The 16,813-nt window shown below is 54.4% G+C and overlaps 1 protein-coding gene across 6 annotated transcripts in view; it reads right to left on the reverse strand.

Moving 5' to 3' along the window:
* Nucleotides 1–5,963: 5,963 nt before the first annotated feature.
* The window catches only part of Cxxc5 (CXXC finger protein 5), a 32,019-nt gene continuing 21,169 nt past the window's right edge, over nucleotides 5,964–16,813 (reverse strand). For all 6 annotated transcript variants that reach the window (XM_085699741.2, XM_085699740.2, XM_048442421.3 and 3 more), the window contains exons 2-3: nucleotides 8,153–9,224; nucleotides 5,964–6,965 (exon numbers count right to left, since the gene is read on the reverse strand). In XM_085699741.2, the coding sequence (XP_085555867.1) occupies nucleotides 6,921–6,965; nucleotides 8,153–9,067 (960 nt within the window). In that variant the 5' untranslated portion in view covers nucleotides 9,068–9,224 and the 3' untranslated portion in view covers nucleotides 5,964–6,920. The remainder of the gene's footprint in view (nucleotides 6,966–8,152; nucleotides 9,225–16,813) is intronic.

Consider the following 16,813-nt stretch of genomic DNA (forward strand, 5'->3'; position numbering starts at 1 on the left):
CTCCTGGCTCCACTGGGTTTAGGTCTGTCAGGAGGGGGAAGGTTTGTTTCCAGACAAAGTCTGAAGCATAAGCAAGTGTTTACAAAATCAGCTGTGTGATCTTGTATCTCTCTCTCTTGCCCTATTTTTGTCATCTATAAGGAGGGGATAATTGATCAGTGCTCTCCTCATGGTTTTCTGGGCATATGGATGCAATGAACTGGACCAGTGCTTGATTTACCAGTCACAAGCTCAGTGCACTGGGAGGCAGGAGAGTTTCATGGGTGCCTCTAATCAAGGGCTATGGATGCTTTGGGGGTTTGCAGTGCTGGGGACCCAGCCCAATGCACTGTATATGCTATTTAAGGCATTGAACCAAGGAGGCTCTTTTTAGTAAGTTTTCCTCATTTATGGACAGTACCTCAATTATGATTAAAAAAAAATGCTCACAGAAAAAAAAGTGTCAAAGAAGGGAAGATTTTTATTTAGCTCACAGGTTTCTTATGAGACAGTCTTTGATGTGTAGCTCAGGCTGTCCTTGAACTCCTGATCCTCCTGCTTCCACCTTCCCAGTACTGAATATAGGCCTGGCCTGGTCCACACATCTGACTCTACAGATGTTTCTTAGAAAAGTTCTTGTGACAGGTGCCAAGGACGCCTTTCGTGAACTCACGACCATGGTCTTGTCAGCATGTGATGGTCACTACTGTGACAAGGGAGATGTGGGGGCACCTGAGCTACTGGGAGTCACAGGGGCGTGGAGTGCGTGCGTGCGTGCGTGTGTGTGTTGAAGAGGAGAGTGAGGAGCAGTCAGAAAGGACAGGAAACAGATGTGAGCCCCTAGAACCTGGCATCTGAGGCAGGGTTAATGACCACCCTTAGTGGCTCAAATCCTCCAGTACCCAAATCTTCAGCCCCAGAGGACCCGGTCCACTTCCTCTTCACACCCCCTGCTGCCTCTGAAGCCTGCCCTTGTTCTCTGGAAGTAGGGAATTGTAATGCTGCTGGAAGATGGGAGGTGGCAGGCAGAGAAATGAGTGTCTGCTTGGCAGCCTGGCCAGCAGTCTCAGAAGACCCTCCCACCCTTCCCAGCAAGCAGAGACCTCAAGGCAGATGTGGCACTTAAGAGGGGGGCACACTGAGGAGCTATGTGACACAATAAGGCCCAATTCCCATCTACAAGGGTTAGGATCTCTCTTTTAAATTTTATGTGCATTGGTGTTTTGCCTGTATGTATGTCTGTGTGAACCGGCAGTTGTGAGCTGCCATGTGGGTACAGGGAATTGAACCTGGGCCCTAACCACTGAGCCATTTCTCCAGCCCCGGGTTGGGATCTCTTTTACTGTGGCCTGTTCATTTCAGTTATACTTGTCACAGCAGCAGCCCGTTGGGGGTGGGGGATGGGGGTGACAGGACAGGGCGCGTTGTGCAAATGACCTCCATCTGTGTATCTCTGGCACCTGGTAGGGAGTGGGAGCTGGCAGTGCAGTCAGGTCAGACTCAAAAGGCCTTGATAGGCTGAGTCACGCCGATATCACGACCTTCTTAGCAGTGTGAGCTAGGCTGGGCCGGGAGTGGAGGCTCCATGCCTAAATCTGCCCCAGAGTCACCAGTGTCATGCCCTTGCTGTGGATCATGGCACTAACTGTGAGGTGACCTTGTTGCTATGCAATGCACCTTGTCAAGTCCCTACTCCACACGCCCTAACTGTGTTGCCCTTCTTTCCAGAACAGAGGCAAGGGTACTTGGCCAAGGTCATCCAACAAGGAGAAACACACACACAACATGGTGCCTGACACACCATGACCAGTACATGGGGAGGAACCCATATGTCCAGAGTCCCAGGCCCCCTCCCAACTCTGTTGGAGGCAGCTGGTCCTCTTCCCAAGGGAGTAAGGAGCCTGGGTGCTAATCAGCATCTTGCTTTTGGCGAGTCATGCATGTTCCTTATCTACAAAGTGGGTCATAATCCCAATCCTGACGGTTGACCCGAGCCAAAGCAAAACCGACTCAAACGGAAACCAGTCTGGACTGAAGGCTGAGCTTCCAACTTGGCCACGTGCCAAGGGGAAGTTGTACCCTTCCAGAGCCCAGGTGTTGGCGTGCAATCACCCAGTACAGCCCCAGGAACTGCTCTGTTTCCTTCTTCCTGCACACCAAGCTCACAGGCTGGAGTCCTGTGTTAGAACTGGAGCATGGGACAGAGACATGGAGTGTGTGTGTTTGTGGGTGTGTGTGTGTCTGTGTGTGTGTGCGTGTGTGTGATGTGGTGGTGGTTTCCGTGGGCAGGGACTAGGTCACACCAAGCCTGGCTGCCATGGGGGAAGGGTCACCAGCCTGGCAGGCGCTGGACAGTCTGGGGTGAAGTGGGAGGCCTTTGGCGGCCACAGAGAACAAAGGAGTCAGAGTTGCCAGGGTATTCTGTGGAGCTGAAGCCAGCAGTGGAAGGTCTGGGAGAGGGGCATTTCAACTGTGGGAAAAGCCTCTGTTGTCCCATGCCAACACCCGATGCAGCCTGAGCCTCTGGACCCATGCTGGGAATGAGATGCCCCAGAACTCTGTGCTCTCCCTAGAACTGCACAGCTGTCAGGGGTGGGGAGCAGGAGATGCTGGAGGCAGACACACAGGGCAATGGGCCTGCAACCCCTGGGGTCCCATGGGCACACTGACAAATTTATATCGCACCCCCCCCAGCATTATGCAGGCAATATGCAGGGTCACAGCATGGTCACTACTTACATCACACACACTCTGTCTGGTGTTTCAGGGCCACATCGATGACAGTCATGGACACTTGGTATTATGAAGTTTTGTCCCAGGGTCAACATAGTTTATTATGTTTATTCAATACCATAAACTAAGTATCACCCAATGTTACGCATTCACGCCCAGTTGTACAGCTTGGTATCACACTGGGGTTGCTACAGGACTGTACAAGGTCACAGGATCACACAAACATCACTGAGCATCCCAATGACATCATTCACATGTGAGCCCATGGCCACATGAGGTCTTAAATGTCTTCCACATCATTTCAAGCCCACTTTCATGTCATACTCAATGGTACAAGTAGTCATATTCCGGGACATGACCTCACAAGGTTTTGCTGGGCCTTCAGAGCCCCGTCTCCCACTCCCTCTCCGCTGTCCATTTCTTTCTCACACACACAAGGTTCCTGTGTTGCTCTTCTTGTCTCTAGCAGTGTAAGACACACACACACACACACACACACACACACACACACACACAGGACTTGACTCCAGTGTGTCCAGCCTCTCATACCTTGCAACCCTCAAAGCTGGTTCTGAATGCTGGACCCCCAGGAGGGCTATAGGATGCTGGGTGAAGGCTTCTAAATCACCAGGAGGCCATATTTACTGTCCTGGCAGGGAAGGGCTACCTCCACCCCCCACCCCAGGGTCCTTTGACAGCAGAAGAGGTGCAAGACAGCAGACTCTGAATGTGACAAGGAGACAAACAGGTGTGCGAAGGCTAGGTCACAGGACGTGGAGACCCTTAAACCATATGGCCAGAAAGCAGGAAGACAGGCAGGCTGGTGAGCAGTGGGCCGGACTGCACGTGGGCTGTGTGGCAGGACTTGGCCTTAGGGAGAAATGTCAAGGTCAGGTCCAGCCAAAAGGGCCTTTTTTTGGAGAGGTCTAGTGAATGGTTTATTTTAAAGAAATACAGTTTTGGGGCTGGGAAGATGGCTCAGCAGTTAAAAGTACTGACTGCTCTTCTAGAGGACCAGAGTTCAATTTCTAGCATCTATTGTGGCTTACAGCTGCCTGTAGCACCAGCCTCCCGGAATCTGGCCTCCACAGGTACCAGGTACCCATGTGGAGCACAAAGACCACATACAGGCAAAACACCCACATACTAAATTAAAGTTTAATGGAAAGATAATCTCAAGAATAAAGTGGGCTGGTGAGTTGGGGAAAAGCACACACTCAAGGTTTTTTTTGTTTGTTTTGAGACAGGGTGTCCTGGAACCCACTCTCTAGTCCTCTTGAGCTACACCAGGTTCTGTCTCGGGAAGAAAAGCTGAGCGTAGTGTACGGCACCCAGGAGGCAGAGGCAGACTTCAAACTCACTACATCACTAAGGTTTTCCTTATCTCCGGACTCCACCTCCTCAGTGCTGGGCCGGGGCACATCATCCCCTTATCATCAGCTCGCTGGGTTCTTCACACGGGGCCTCTGTAGTCGAGGCTGTCCTCCTGTCTCAGTCTCCCCACAGCTGAGGCTACAGGTGTGCACCTAAACGTTTGTTCTCATGTGTACATGCGTGTGCTCATATACTGGTACCTGAGGCCAGAAGAGGCTGTTGGCTCCTCCAGAGAGAGTTACAGGTGGCTGTGAGCCATGTGCTGGGAACCAAACTCCAGTACTTTCCAAGAGCAGTCAACACTCTTAGCCACGGAGCCATCTCCTCAGCCGAGAATAGTTTTAAAACATCAGGTGCCACTGACCAGAGCTTACTGTGCACCAGGCCCCGCCTTCGTGATGGTGTTCCTCCTTAGGCCATTTTCTGGGAGGAATAACTTTCCAGGGCAAGATCTGGCCCCACAGCCATCTTCCTTCAGAGACACTGGCTGGGGTTTGGGTTAAGACGCAGAAACTGGACATGAGGGTCTTTGAACTTTGGGTGTCTCTGTACTGCGGGGTGGGACCAGGTCAGCTGAGTCACGGTCCCCTCCCATTAAGCCACTGGAGCCACCCACCCCACACCTGGAGGTGTGCCAGAGGGCCGGCCTAGGCCATCTGCAGCCTGTATGCTGCCAGCAAAAGCCTCTAGCCCAGTGCCCCCTGCTGGCCAGCGTCCCCCATACCCTCTTAGACCCCCCCTTTCCCCAAGTTTCTGGAGGTGCTGCAGTTTGCCTTGTTCTGGAGTGAGGGTGCCCCCAGCTGCAACACCTCCCCCTACTCCCTGCTGGACACCCCCCTTTGGCAGAGCCGCCTGGAGAGATCACAGGCAGCCACATGAAAGGGAATTTTCCCAGGCAGAGATGGAGTTGAAAGCTACCTCCCCCGCCCCTGCCTACCCCTGCTGTGCCAGGCCAGGCTGCTGAGCCCCTGGTGCTCCAAGGGAGCCTGTGACACAGGGAACGGGGTTGGGGGTCAGGATACCTCCTCCCAGCTTTCCCCTTCCCGGAACAATAGCAGGGACAGTCCATCTCCCCCACCTCACCACCCACTCAGCTTCAGAAAATCCCACCTTCCTTTGTTCTCCAAGTCCTCACCCACCTGAAACCTTGTCAGGAAGTCCTTCTTCAAGTCTAGCTTCCACCTCTGCCAGGCTCAGCAGCTGTGTGTGTGTGTGTGGCCCCAGCGGTAGGCTAGGCTTCATCGTCAGGTTAGCCTCCACGAGTATGGGGAGGAGTAAGCAAATGACACCTCTTTCTGTGAAAGTTGCCCTGGCCTGGACGGTGGGGCCCTGCAACATCTCCCCAGACACCTGGCTTCTGAGGTTCTAGACCACCTCGAGGCCAGAGCAGAAGATGCCCTTCTTGAACTCAGGCTGGAATGGAAGGAGTCCAAAGACAGGGCACACAGAGGGCAGCCACATTCCAGAAACCTGGGAGGAAACTACTCCACTGTGTGAATAGCAGAGTTCACACTTACTCATGGCTGCCATGCAAAAAGACCCAGACAGACAGCCTGCCCCAGCACCACAGGCTGCCTGACACTGAAAAGCTGGGGAGCAGTATGGCCCAAAGTGGGTGACACCCCTTAGTGGTCTAGGTCCCAAGGCCTAGGATGCACCAAACTTTCCATATAAACATGGTTCCATGCTGTTTCCAGGATGGCCGCCCCTGCTCTCACCCTACCCCCTACCTACACCCAGTCTGAAAGGCTTCTCTTTCCCAAGAGACTCAAATCAAAGTATCCTCAGGGTACCCTTCTCTCAAGATAGTCCCACACAAAGCCTAGACCCAGCCCCAAGTCAGCCCCCCCCCCAAACCCCAAGAAGCCAGCGGTGTATCAGGACACAAACATGCATTCAATTTTATTCACAAAACAGCCTGGTCTCCTAAAACAATACAAACAGCATGTTCCTCAGCAGGGAGCTGGCCACGGGTAGGGAGCCCCCTGGGCACCCACCCCTACCGGGAGGTAGGTGAGGGACCCGGAGAAGCCCTTTCTTCTGTTGCTGAGAGCAAGGCTGAGAAAAGAGGGCTTATTTTCTCTAGGGGAAGTAGCCAGAATTGAGATGCGGGCTCCCCAGATCTCAGCGGATCAACAAATGAATAGAATCCTCATCTCTCCAAGATCTGTCACTGTTGGGGTAGGGGGTCCCAGCCAGGGGACAGTGGGTGCAACAAGGCTGGGCCTGGGACGGGAACTCCAGTCCCAGTGGGCTCTGGCTGTAGCTCTGCACATGTGGATGGATACAGAGGGGCTTCTACACGGTGCCATCAACATTCTCTTTATAAACGTGAGTGGATTCTCCAGGCAAACTATGCACTATTTCATGGTTGGAAAGAATCAAAGGAAGTTTAAAACGAGAGTGGAGTTAAACTGTGCTAAATTACAGTAGTGCTTATTAGTAACTAGATTGCAAAAGGTTACAGAAAATTTACATTCTCTACACAAAACGGCATCTCCTGCACAGACAACATTGACATTGACACAGGAAGGAGACTGATTGTCCATTCTTTGTCCAGGAAGTCTCGGTACTTTGTAGATTCGCTTTACCTCTTTTGTTGTTCTTCTTCTGAAAAAGCAGTTAAATTTTTTCTTTTTCTTTTTATACTAGGGACGTGGAGATGTTAAAATGACAACAAAAAATATATATATATAAAAACAGGAATGAAATCTGTGAGAGAATATTTTTGGTTCTAAAGACGGGTGTATCCGTTTGTCTTCGCCCGAATCCCTTGCCGGAGACCACGCGAGCAGTGACATTGCACGGAGAGGGCAGCTTTGGGTTCCCGGCCGTCACTGAAACCACCGGAAGGCGGCTCCCGTCGGAAGCATCACCTTCTGGCGGGGCAGGAGACAAAAACAAGGAGAAAGTTCAGTCAGGGTCCCGGTGGACCTGGTGCAAGAAGCTCCCCGAGGCCGGCTCATTGGCGGAGGGACGAGCTCGGAAGACGGGCAGTTACCCCGAAGAGTTCCTGTTATCCTGGCCAGGACAGGCTGGCCAAAGAAGGAGCCATGACCTGCTGGGCTACCCAAGGGCCCAGAGGCCTCCTGAGCCACTGCACTCAGAAGCCTTCTGGACCCCTTTCCCTTGGCCCAGAGCACCAGATGGCCATACCTGGGGCCACAGCTGCGTCCTGTCACACGAGCCTGCACTGCATCAGACTGTGTGGTGTACACGGAACTGTGATGGGGAGCAGATATCTGGCGCTCAGTGAGCAGAGAGCGCTATAGTGAGAGGAGCAGGTGTACATGTGGGTGTCTACACTGGCGTGGGTGCCGTGGTGAGCTGGTAGGTAAGCAAGACACATGGGAGGCTGCAGTCAGAGAGGTGGCAAGAGGCCATGGCCAGGACACCATTTCTATGGAATCAAGTCTACTTCCAAGAGGGGTGGGAGCGAGTGGCAGGGACAGCAAACTGCAAAGCTGCCTTTGAACCCAGTTAGTTTACCTTATCTGGGGAGAGGGTAGACAGACCCCTGTAGCTATGCCAGGACCATAGTTAGGAATGAGCTGAGCTGTTCCTCCCCATCTCCAGGCAGGGCAGCCAGCACTGCAGCTGTTCTATTTTGCGTGTGCGCTGTGTGTGCTGGGGGAGGGACAGGACTCTGGGAGGCAAGCTGTAGGGCTCACTCTCAAGGCCACAGGGTCCACAGGCAGAACCTTTCGGATGGGGCTAACACACAACCAGTCTTGGGTTACTGCTTTAGAACACGTCTATGAGACAGAAACTTGGTACCTATGTGGAAATACCTGACCCAGGCCCTAGGAAGGGGCATCAAAGAACCAGGGCCTAACTGAGAATGCCAAGCCCCTACCTGCAAACCATGCCTTGCTGGCATCTCAGGATGTGGCTCTGCTTTTTAGGGCAGTGAACAGGTACCTTGCAGCCAGACCTTCAGGCCCTAGGACTGGCTGGGTATGCCCCACACTTGCAGGCAGGAAAGGTGGGCTCCAGGACTCGGGGGTAGGTTTGGACTGCCAGACAAATGGGAGAGCCCGCACACCTCCCTCTACGGTGCTGTTACCTCCAAAGCAGCGGAAGGCTTCTTTTTGAGTTCCTCACACTTTCTGAATTTGCAAATCTGATGGCCAGTCTTTCGGTTCCTACAACTGCTGCACTGCTCGCAGTTGATGCGCCTCCGGCAGGGCGCACACATGCCGCAGCGTTTCCGCTTCTTCTTGCCTGAGCTGATGGCGGAAGCCAGCTCTCCCTGCATGGGGTACTCGGCCAGGCCAGCCATGTGCAGCGCGCTCTCAGCCAGGAACACACCAGCTGGGGTCATGATGAAGAGGCCTGGGTTGATGGGGAATGCGCCCAGATAGGGGAAGTCGGACTGGCCGTTGAGGGCCTCGGCGCCAGCCACAGCCTCCATGTCAGGCAGGCCAGCACCTGCCTCGCTCATCAGGGGCAGGTGTTCCTGCACCACGCGCTTTAGCATCTCCGTGGACTGTGCGAACTGCTGCAGCGTCAGCTGTCCCTCGGCTGCCAGCTCCGTGGCCCGCTCCGCCTTGCTCAGCAGGCTGGCCACAGCACCGCTTTTGTGCTTTGAGGTAGGGTTGCTTTTGTCCATGGCCATGGCCGCAGCCAGGTCATGACCATTGGCCAATAGGGAGGCTGCGGCTGCAGCTGCGGCTGCCTTGTCAGCAGACTCCCCCCCTATCATGCTTCCGCTGCCACCACTGCTACCAAAGGAAGAGTAGTGGGAGAGTGGACGGGACCGACGCAGGCTCTTGTTGAGGGGTTCACTGATGATGCCACTCTTGTTCCGACGCTCAGGGGGCGGGGCATCATCTGCCACTGAGGTTGGTGCGGTCGCAGCCACTGTGGTACTTTTGTCTGTTCCTCCTGCCTTTGGGCCACTGCCACTGCTGCTATTGGTGCTACTGTTGCCGCTGCTACTACCACCGGTGTCCTGGGAGCCACCGCCGAGGCTCGACATGGTGGGGCCGAGGCCCAGACCCCACTGCTGGGAGAGCCTGCTAACTGCTGGGGGCTCACAGATGAGTGTGTAGCCCTATTGCCCACAATCGAGACGTCTGGTGGGTCTCACTCAGGGCAGGCACATGGTCAGGTGTCCACGTGAGAACGTCTGAACTCTGTTGGGAAAGGTGGGGACAAGGTCAGTAAACCCTCTTCCTTCAAGACCACCACCCATATTGCCAAGGTAACAACCATAAGCCTGATAAGGCATTAAGTGCCAACCCTATCTTGGTGAAGAATTTATTTGGACTATCTTCAGATTCAGCAGAACGCTACAAAGTGGTAGGGTAATCCTCTATTTCCCAGACAGGGAGAACAAGGCTTATGAGAGCTACTAGCCCATAGACACATGGCCACTGAGAGGCACAGGGAGGTTGAGGTCAGTGGCTCCAGCCCAAATCTGCCCTGTGAAGATCTAGAAGACCTAAGAAAAGTGGTTGCTGTCCTTGGTGGAGTAGGAGATCTGGCGAGGCTAACTAACTCTGGAGGATTAATGACCTTCACTTTCTTTGGTCCCTACCCATCTAGAGAGAGAAGGAAATATTTTGAGCACAACACCGGAATGGCTGTCCCTGGATGCTTGTCTGGAGACTGCAGGTAAAGGATTCAGGCTCCTCTGTTTAATTCAAAGTCTGAGAGAGTATAGCACCCTTGTTTGAAGGAACATCTACCCTTCTACAAAGCAAGGGAGGAGCAGGGAGCCTGAAGTGCTCCTCTTGGAAGAGTGGGAAGACATGCATGAATTTCACACACTCCCTTCTCTGTTCCCAAACCACAGCCATCACCTCAGCCCCTGCTGTGCCCTAGCCTGGCTTCCAGGGGAGCAGAGGGTCCAGTGAAAATCCAGAGGGCTGGGGTGGAGAAGGTGGAGGCAAGCAAGAGCTGGTCCTCTGGCCGTCTCCACAGTTCTGAGGCCCAGGGCCTTTCCCAGGACAGGGGGCTTCTGAAGTCCAGCCTTGAGCAGGGCATGTGAGAGGCCAGTGCCCTTGTCACAGATCCAGATGGAGCAGGGTAGCAATTTTCTCTGAGTACTGGCTCTCTGGTATCCCTTCCCTGCAGGCCTCCTTCAGTCCGGTATCCCAAGTGGAGGAGTGAGAGCAAAAGGCCCAGCCCCTGAGCAGCTGGTGGCTCAAGGGGTAGTAGAACATCTGGCAAACCCCACCCTGCCCTGGGCTTGAGAGTTGGGAACACATCAGATCTTTGTCCCCGGACAACCTCATCACACCCATCAGGCTGCCCTGGATACTCAGCCTGTACCAGGTCATGTAGTCTGACCCTCTGCATTTACAAAGGGGTAAACCTGTAACCTGTAGGGCCCTCTGCTCCAGGGCTGCCAACAAGTAGCCACAAGGAGTGGTCCAGGGGAGGCAACTGAAGCCTCACTCGGTAAGCAGGTCTTCCTCGGATCTCCATGGATCTGAGTCCCCCCGGGGCACCTCGTTAAGAATCAAGCATGTTGGAACCCACCAGGACAATCCCAGGAAGGCATGGTCAGAGGTCAGGGCTTTAAGGGGACCGTTCTGAGGATTTTGTGCTATCTCACCTCCTATGGGTCGGCCTAAATCACCTTTCCTTCTTAGAGGCCTTCTTCCTTAGAGACCAGTGACCTCGGGTGTGCAGAGGGAGGGGCGTGCTGACGGACAAGAGTCAGAAAGCACCAAGCCACCTCTTCTAGCTCTTGCTCACTGAGCTCAACTTCCTTGCCCAGGGCCACAACTCAGCAGCTAACTACAGAGACTATAGTCTATGGGCTAGAGCGACAGGAGAAAAGCCTGTGTGTCCCCCGCCTCTAAGGCCCACTGGCCGGTGGCAGAAATCGATAGCCGCATTAACGCTGCTCTTGCTTGCCCAAGCTCTCCCTCCCTCCCTCCCTCCCTCCACCAGCTCCAGGAGCTGGCGCTGCGTGCAGGGCCGGCAGGTCAATTAGAAGTCAGTTCCCTTCAACACAGCAAGCAGCATGGTTCAGGGCTGGTGCTTACTTGCTCAGGCTGAGCTCCTGCTTTTGTCCCCATCCCCAGTCTTTGTATGTTGGGAACAGGCCTTGTGTTCCGTTCATCTCTGGTCCCCGCCTAGAATTTTCCTCATCTCTCACTTGGGTTCTCCCAGGGACCACCTGCTCTCAGTCCCTCAGGTCCTAAGAGGCATACTGAGCTTGGGACAGAAAACGTGATATGTCACCGAACAGGTGCTGCAGGCAGAACACTGCGGTCTGTCAACCCTGGAAACTCGAGGTGGGGGAGGGAGGATACGCACCGGGCCTGGTCACAGGGGCGACAGCCCTCAGACAGCAGATATGCAAAACTAGTCTTCGTGGCTTAGGCCTAGTCCCCAAGCTTCTTCTAAACCTGCCTTTGTGGCTGTTATCCCCTTCAGACCTAGGGAAAGGCTGATGTCCTCCCTGGTCCCTATGGACCCCTGACTACAGGCCCCGTCTGACCTACTCACAGAAGGGAGAACAGGGACATTTTCCTAGGCCCCCGCCTTTTATAGCAGGGCACATAGCAACCCCTCCCAGGCCAGGAAGGGCCTGGCAATACCCAGGCAGCAGGGGAAGAGAGCTGGGGTTGCGTTGAAGCGGAGCGGGAATGAGCGGGAGGGAAAGCTGGCGGGCAGGCAGGCGGCAGCGGCGGGCGCATCCATCATCCGCCCTGCCAGGAACGCATCCAGCCCCCAAAAAGAAATACTGCGCCTGAGGAGGGACAAAGGGCTCCGTTTCATCAGCAATGCGGAGCCAGCGCCCCGCCGCCCTGCCAGCCGCGGTCAGCCCACAAAGGACCCCTTTGTCCAGGCAGGAGCCCGGCGGCCTGGAGCTGGGACCAGGGGCTGACGAAAGAACCAGTCCCCAAGAGCTAGGCCTTAGAGGGAGACAGGTGGTTAAGGACAGAGAACGCTGACAATAGAACTTAGGAACGGGTCAGAGACAAGACCTGGTGGGATGCAGCAGAGTCGTGGTTGGAGGTCAGAGGGTTTTATTAGGGGATCAGGGGTGGCAATGACAGAGCCCATCATAGAGGGAGAAGCCCAGGAGTGAGAATCGGGGACACCTGATGAGGCCATGTCTAACCTGAGCTCGGGAAGAAGAGATGGAAGGATGGCCTGCGGTCACAGCAGGCCATGGAGGTTGAGACCTTGGCTGTTAGAAGGGAAGTCAGAGATGAGAGCATCTGCTAGCACAGGGGTTACTCCTGTCTCCACCCTCTGCAGGCACAGACCTTGCTATCTTCAAACCCAACTAATGTTTAACTACGAACCCCTCGCTAGCTGCTCACACTTACTGAGCACCTTCTGTGCTGTGGTGTGTGTGCTTCATGTTAAGATAGTAACCATGAGACAGGAACTTCTAACCAGTTTCAGAGATGAAGAGAACAAGGTTCCCAAAAGTTCAGGCTGTTGGCTTGATGTCAGCAGCTAGTGCCTAGCAGTGGTAGAACTTGAACTCAGAGCTAAGTGTTGGTCTCCGGCTCTCCGACTGCCTTTGTTCTGCTTGGGCAATGAACGGAACAGCCCAAGGCAAAGCAGCCCAGTTATACAACTGCCCTCCCACCAAATTGTTACCATGCCTGTCACCTCTTCGTGGTCAGGGGTGAGCTGTCACAGGCCCCCAGGGGAGTGCCCCACATGCAGTAGCTCAACTCAGAATGCTAGGCCAGTGACATCATAATGCCAGCTGGCCATGAGGTCACCAGAGGTAGTGGCAGTGGCCTCACCCCACCCTCAGCCCCAGAAGAGGCTGACTGCATGGGGGAGGAGTTTACATCTTGGGAGGGGCTGATGCTCTGTGTGCCTAGGAGGCCTGCAGCTAGATCTCCCACATGTTTAGTGGTACCCCCTTTCCTGCTCCATGTACTGCTATTGTGGAGGAAGGGGCAAGGAGGTCACAGACGGGGAGGCACCAGGGACCTGGAAGGAGACTGAGTGAGGCTGGGGGGCCCGCTCGGAGGAAGAGGTTGCCAAGTAAAGAGCTAAGACTAGGGAGAAGCTATCAGAGGACACGCAGCGGAAAGCCTCAGGAAGGGCTGGGTGGAAGCAGGTGCCAGGTATGGCTGAGTTTTTGCAGGGTCCCAACTGGACAGAGCCTTGAGATCAAGGACAGGACCTTACAGTATAATTCAATGTTTCTTCCCGGGTAGGAAGCCTCCGACAACCCCGGCCTCCTGGGTGCTGGGGGTGCGGGGGTTACAAGTGTTAGCCACCATTCCTGTCACTGGTTCGAAGATTTTTTTAAAGTGCATTTTTAGAACGATCCAAGCACCATCCTGCCTGAGGGCAGGTTTCCCAGGGTGTCAGGCCTCTTCTTCTGCACTAGCTCGAAGACCCTTTTGGCCTATTCTGCCTGTGGAAGGGAGGAGGCCTGCTGCACTAGCCCCAGGGCTCTGGCTAAGCATGGCTTGGTTGGACTAGCTCTACAGAGCACACATACTGGCTTAGAGACCTACTGCTTCTACCTATCTAGGGTACACAGGAGAGCAGTGCTGAAGAGCAGACAGACAGACAGACAGACATGTTGGCAGGGAGCCCAGACCACAGGTTCCAGGGACTGAACTGAGCTGAGGCACTCATGAGGACGGGGTTCTGTCTCCCAAGTTTCATAATTCAGTCTGGGAAGTTTACAGAGGTTGGGAGCCCTCTTGGGCCCAAGAGACATAGGTGTGCTGATCTTGGCGGCAGACCTACAGCCTGAGGTCGTCAGGTTATACACCCAGGATGGAGGGACATCTGTATGGCCATTGCAACCACCCAGGGACCTAGAAATTGGCTGGGGTGAGATACACCCTTGACATCACTAGGGGATTGTTAATAAGACTTAACATTCCAAGACAGTACAAAACAAAACACTACACACACACACAAACAAAAAAGGCAGCAGGGTTTGATGGCACACACCTTTAATCACAGCACTTGAGACAGAGTAGAGCGGATCTAAGAATTTGGAGCCAGCCTGGTCTACACAGAGCTGCATGGCAGCCAAGGCTACAAAGTGAGACTTGCCCCTCCCTCCAAAAAAAAACCAAGTCAAACCCCTCTGGGACTGTGGCAGTCATACCTGTGACTTAAAACGTTCTGCTTCAGATACACAGAGCTCTGAAGAAAGCCACACAGGCCTATTCTTCCCTACAGAATTCACAAGACTACCTCCAAGGACCCCCCCCCCTTTTTTTTTGTTTTGCGAGACAGGGTTTCTCTGTAGCTTTGAGGCCTGTCCTGGAACTGGCTCTTGTAGACCAGGCTGACCTCAAACTCACAGAGATCCGCCTGCCTCTGCCTCCTGAGTGTTGGGATTAAAGACGTGTGCCACCACCACCCAGCTGGGAGGACCTTCTTGGACTGGCACAGAGGCCCTAGCCAGAGTTGTGCTTTGACCTGGCCTCTAGATAGTGAAATGCAGACTTCCTCTCCCAGAACTTTCCCTGGGTTCTTACCCTAAAGGCAGCAAAGGCCCAGGAATGCCCTTCCTCAATTTGTGACTTCAGCACATGGCGTGTCATATGGGACCCCATGGACCAGAGCTAATATGGGCTTAGCCTTTCTTCTGCATGCTTCAGCGCTTACACTCCTCATAGACACTGTATTGCCCTACCAAGAGTAGGCAAATGGTCAGCGGGCTAGAATGGACAAAATGACACTCTCCCCTGGGGTGTCTGAATCTTGAACTAAATGCTTCACAGAGTGGTACCTGCAGACACCCACCTGAGACCTCAGCCCACATCCCTGCTTAGCCTCTCTACCCTGATGAGTCCCAGCACAGGACAGGCAGAGAAAGCTGGCTCAGAGATACCTGAGTCGAGGAGCTAGACGGGGCAAACCGTGCCAACAGAGTAAAGGAGTGCACCGGAGTCCTAAGGCCTGAGCTGTGGCTCTGATCTGGCCTTCCTCCCCCGGGCTTTGAACTAGCCCCTTCCCTATATAGAGCATCTGTCTCCTACCTGTAAAATAGGAAATTTATTCTATTCTGTATGTATGTATGTATGAGTACCTACATATGAGCATATGTGCTGTGTGCACCTCTGCTGTCCAAGGAGACCAGAAGGTGGTGCCAGGAACAGGAGTTACAGGAAGTGGTGAGCGGCTGTGCAGGTGCCAGGACCCAATCCTGGGTCCTCGGCAAAAGCAGCTAGTACTCGCCTTAACCACTGAGCCATCTCTCCAGCCCTGGAGAAGGTTCCTGATCTCACTCTCAATCGCAGGACTCATGCTCCTGGGCTTGAGTGGGAAGGACAGATACACAAGAGGTTTGGAGAGTCGGCTCCCCATCAGCTACCCACAGAGGGTTGGTGACCTAGAGGCTGACAGGAGACTGGAGCTGGTCACAGGATTTGCAGGCGAGAAAGGCTCTGAGGAAGCCACAGAGGGAATTTGGCTTACTGGGGACAAGAAGCTAAAGAAGTCTCCTTCAGCTCTGGTGGCCTAAGGGGACATGACACAAGCCAGGCACTGTGCTAAGCATTTTTCCTGTACTTTGTTTTTGTTGTTGCTGTTCTGAGACAGGTCTCTCCTCTAGCTCCAGAGATCTGCCTGTCTCTGCTTCCCAATACTGGGGGTAAAAGGTGTGCGCCACCACACCCAGCCCTTATAGTTTATTATTAGGTTCTCACCACACCCTTTTAGCTGATGTGAAATACCTGCCTAGGATTACAAGGTCAATAGGTGGCAGAGTCAGGGTTTGAACCTGTTGTCTGCAGGCTTGGCTTTCCAATACTGGCCAGGGGCTTCAAGGCACATGGAGGTTTTGGAGAAGGCTCAGTTCCCAGGAGTCTTTCTGGTGGCTTTGGGGCTCTAGGCACATCACATCAAGCACCACTGCCAGGACAGCTCCAGCTAGACCCAAAGCCCAGGCAAAGACAGGGTAAGGGGCTAGGGGTGGGCCGGACGGGCCCGACTGGGCAAGAGCTCCGGGCATTCCGGCGGCCTCCGCAGGAAGCAGAACGGGGACGGAAACCGGCTCTTGCTGCCTCCCCCAGAATCCTGTGGGCAGCCCAGTCAGGCTGCACAGAGGCCTTCTTTGTGCTGGCCCCAACCCGCCACCCGGCTGGCCCAGGGTTTTGAGTTTCCTGGGGGGGTGGGGGGTGTCCAGCAACCGCTAAGCCTCCAGCTTCTCCCCCTCCCAGGGACAACCACAGCAGTTCACAGCTGGAGGAGGAAGTGAGCGGATGGATGGCTGTGGCTGCCCCAGAGACTCTAGGGGATCTGGACCAGGCCCACATCCCACTCACACCCCCGTACCCCCATATTTACAGACCCTAAACTAGAGGCCGTGGCATCTAAGCGGGCACACTTCCCACCTGTCCTGCTGGAACCCCCCCCACCCTACTGCACTAGGGTGCTCTCAGGCCAGGTAGGTGGGGCAGTGCATCTGCCAAACCACCCGTTCCCATGTTCTGGACATACAGGGCACACCAAGCGGAGGCCACTTCCTAACGTTTCAGGGGACCAAAGCTCCTTGGGTAGGTAATTAAGAAACCTGGGAGGAAGGGAGTGTGATACAGAGCGTATATCCTGAGGAGCAGGGCTATGTGTCACCAGGGGAAGCGTGTCAGACATTTATGCTGGGAGCCTGTGTCTGGTGGGCTGTGGGTGTGCCCAGGCGCAGATGAAATCCAAGGGCCAACCTTTGTGAACTGGAGCGCTACTGTGCACACGGTTACAGACCAACAAAGGAGGGGGTACCTGGACCCTAAGTTCCCAGTGCGCAAGGCGGCGGGGTGTG

Source organism: Myodes glareolus, chromosome 13 (genome assembly GCF_982192425.1).
Source record: "Myodes glareolus chromosome 13, mMyoGla1.1, whole genome shotgun sequence".
Lineage (NCBI taxonomy): Eukaryota > Metazoa > Chordata > Mammalia > Rodentia > Cricetidae > Myodes > Myodes glareolus.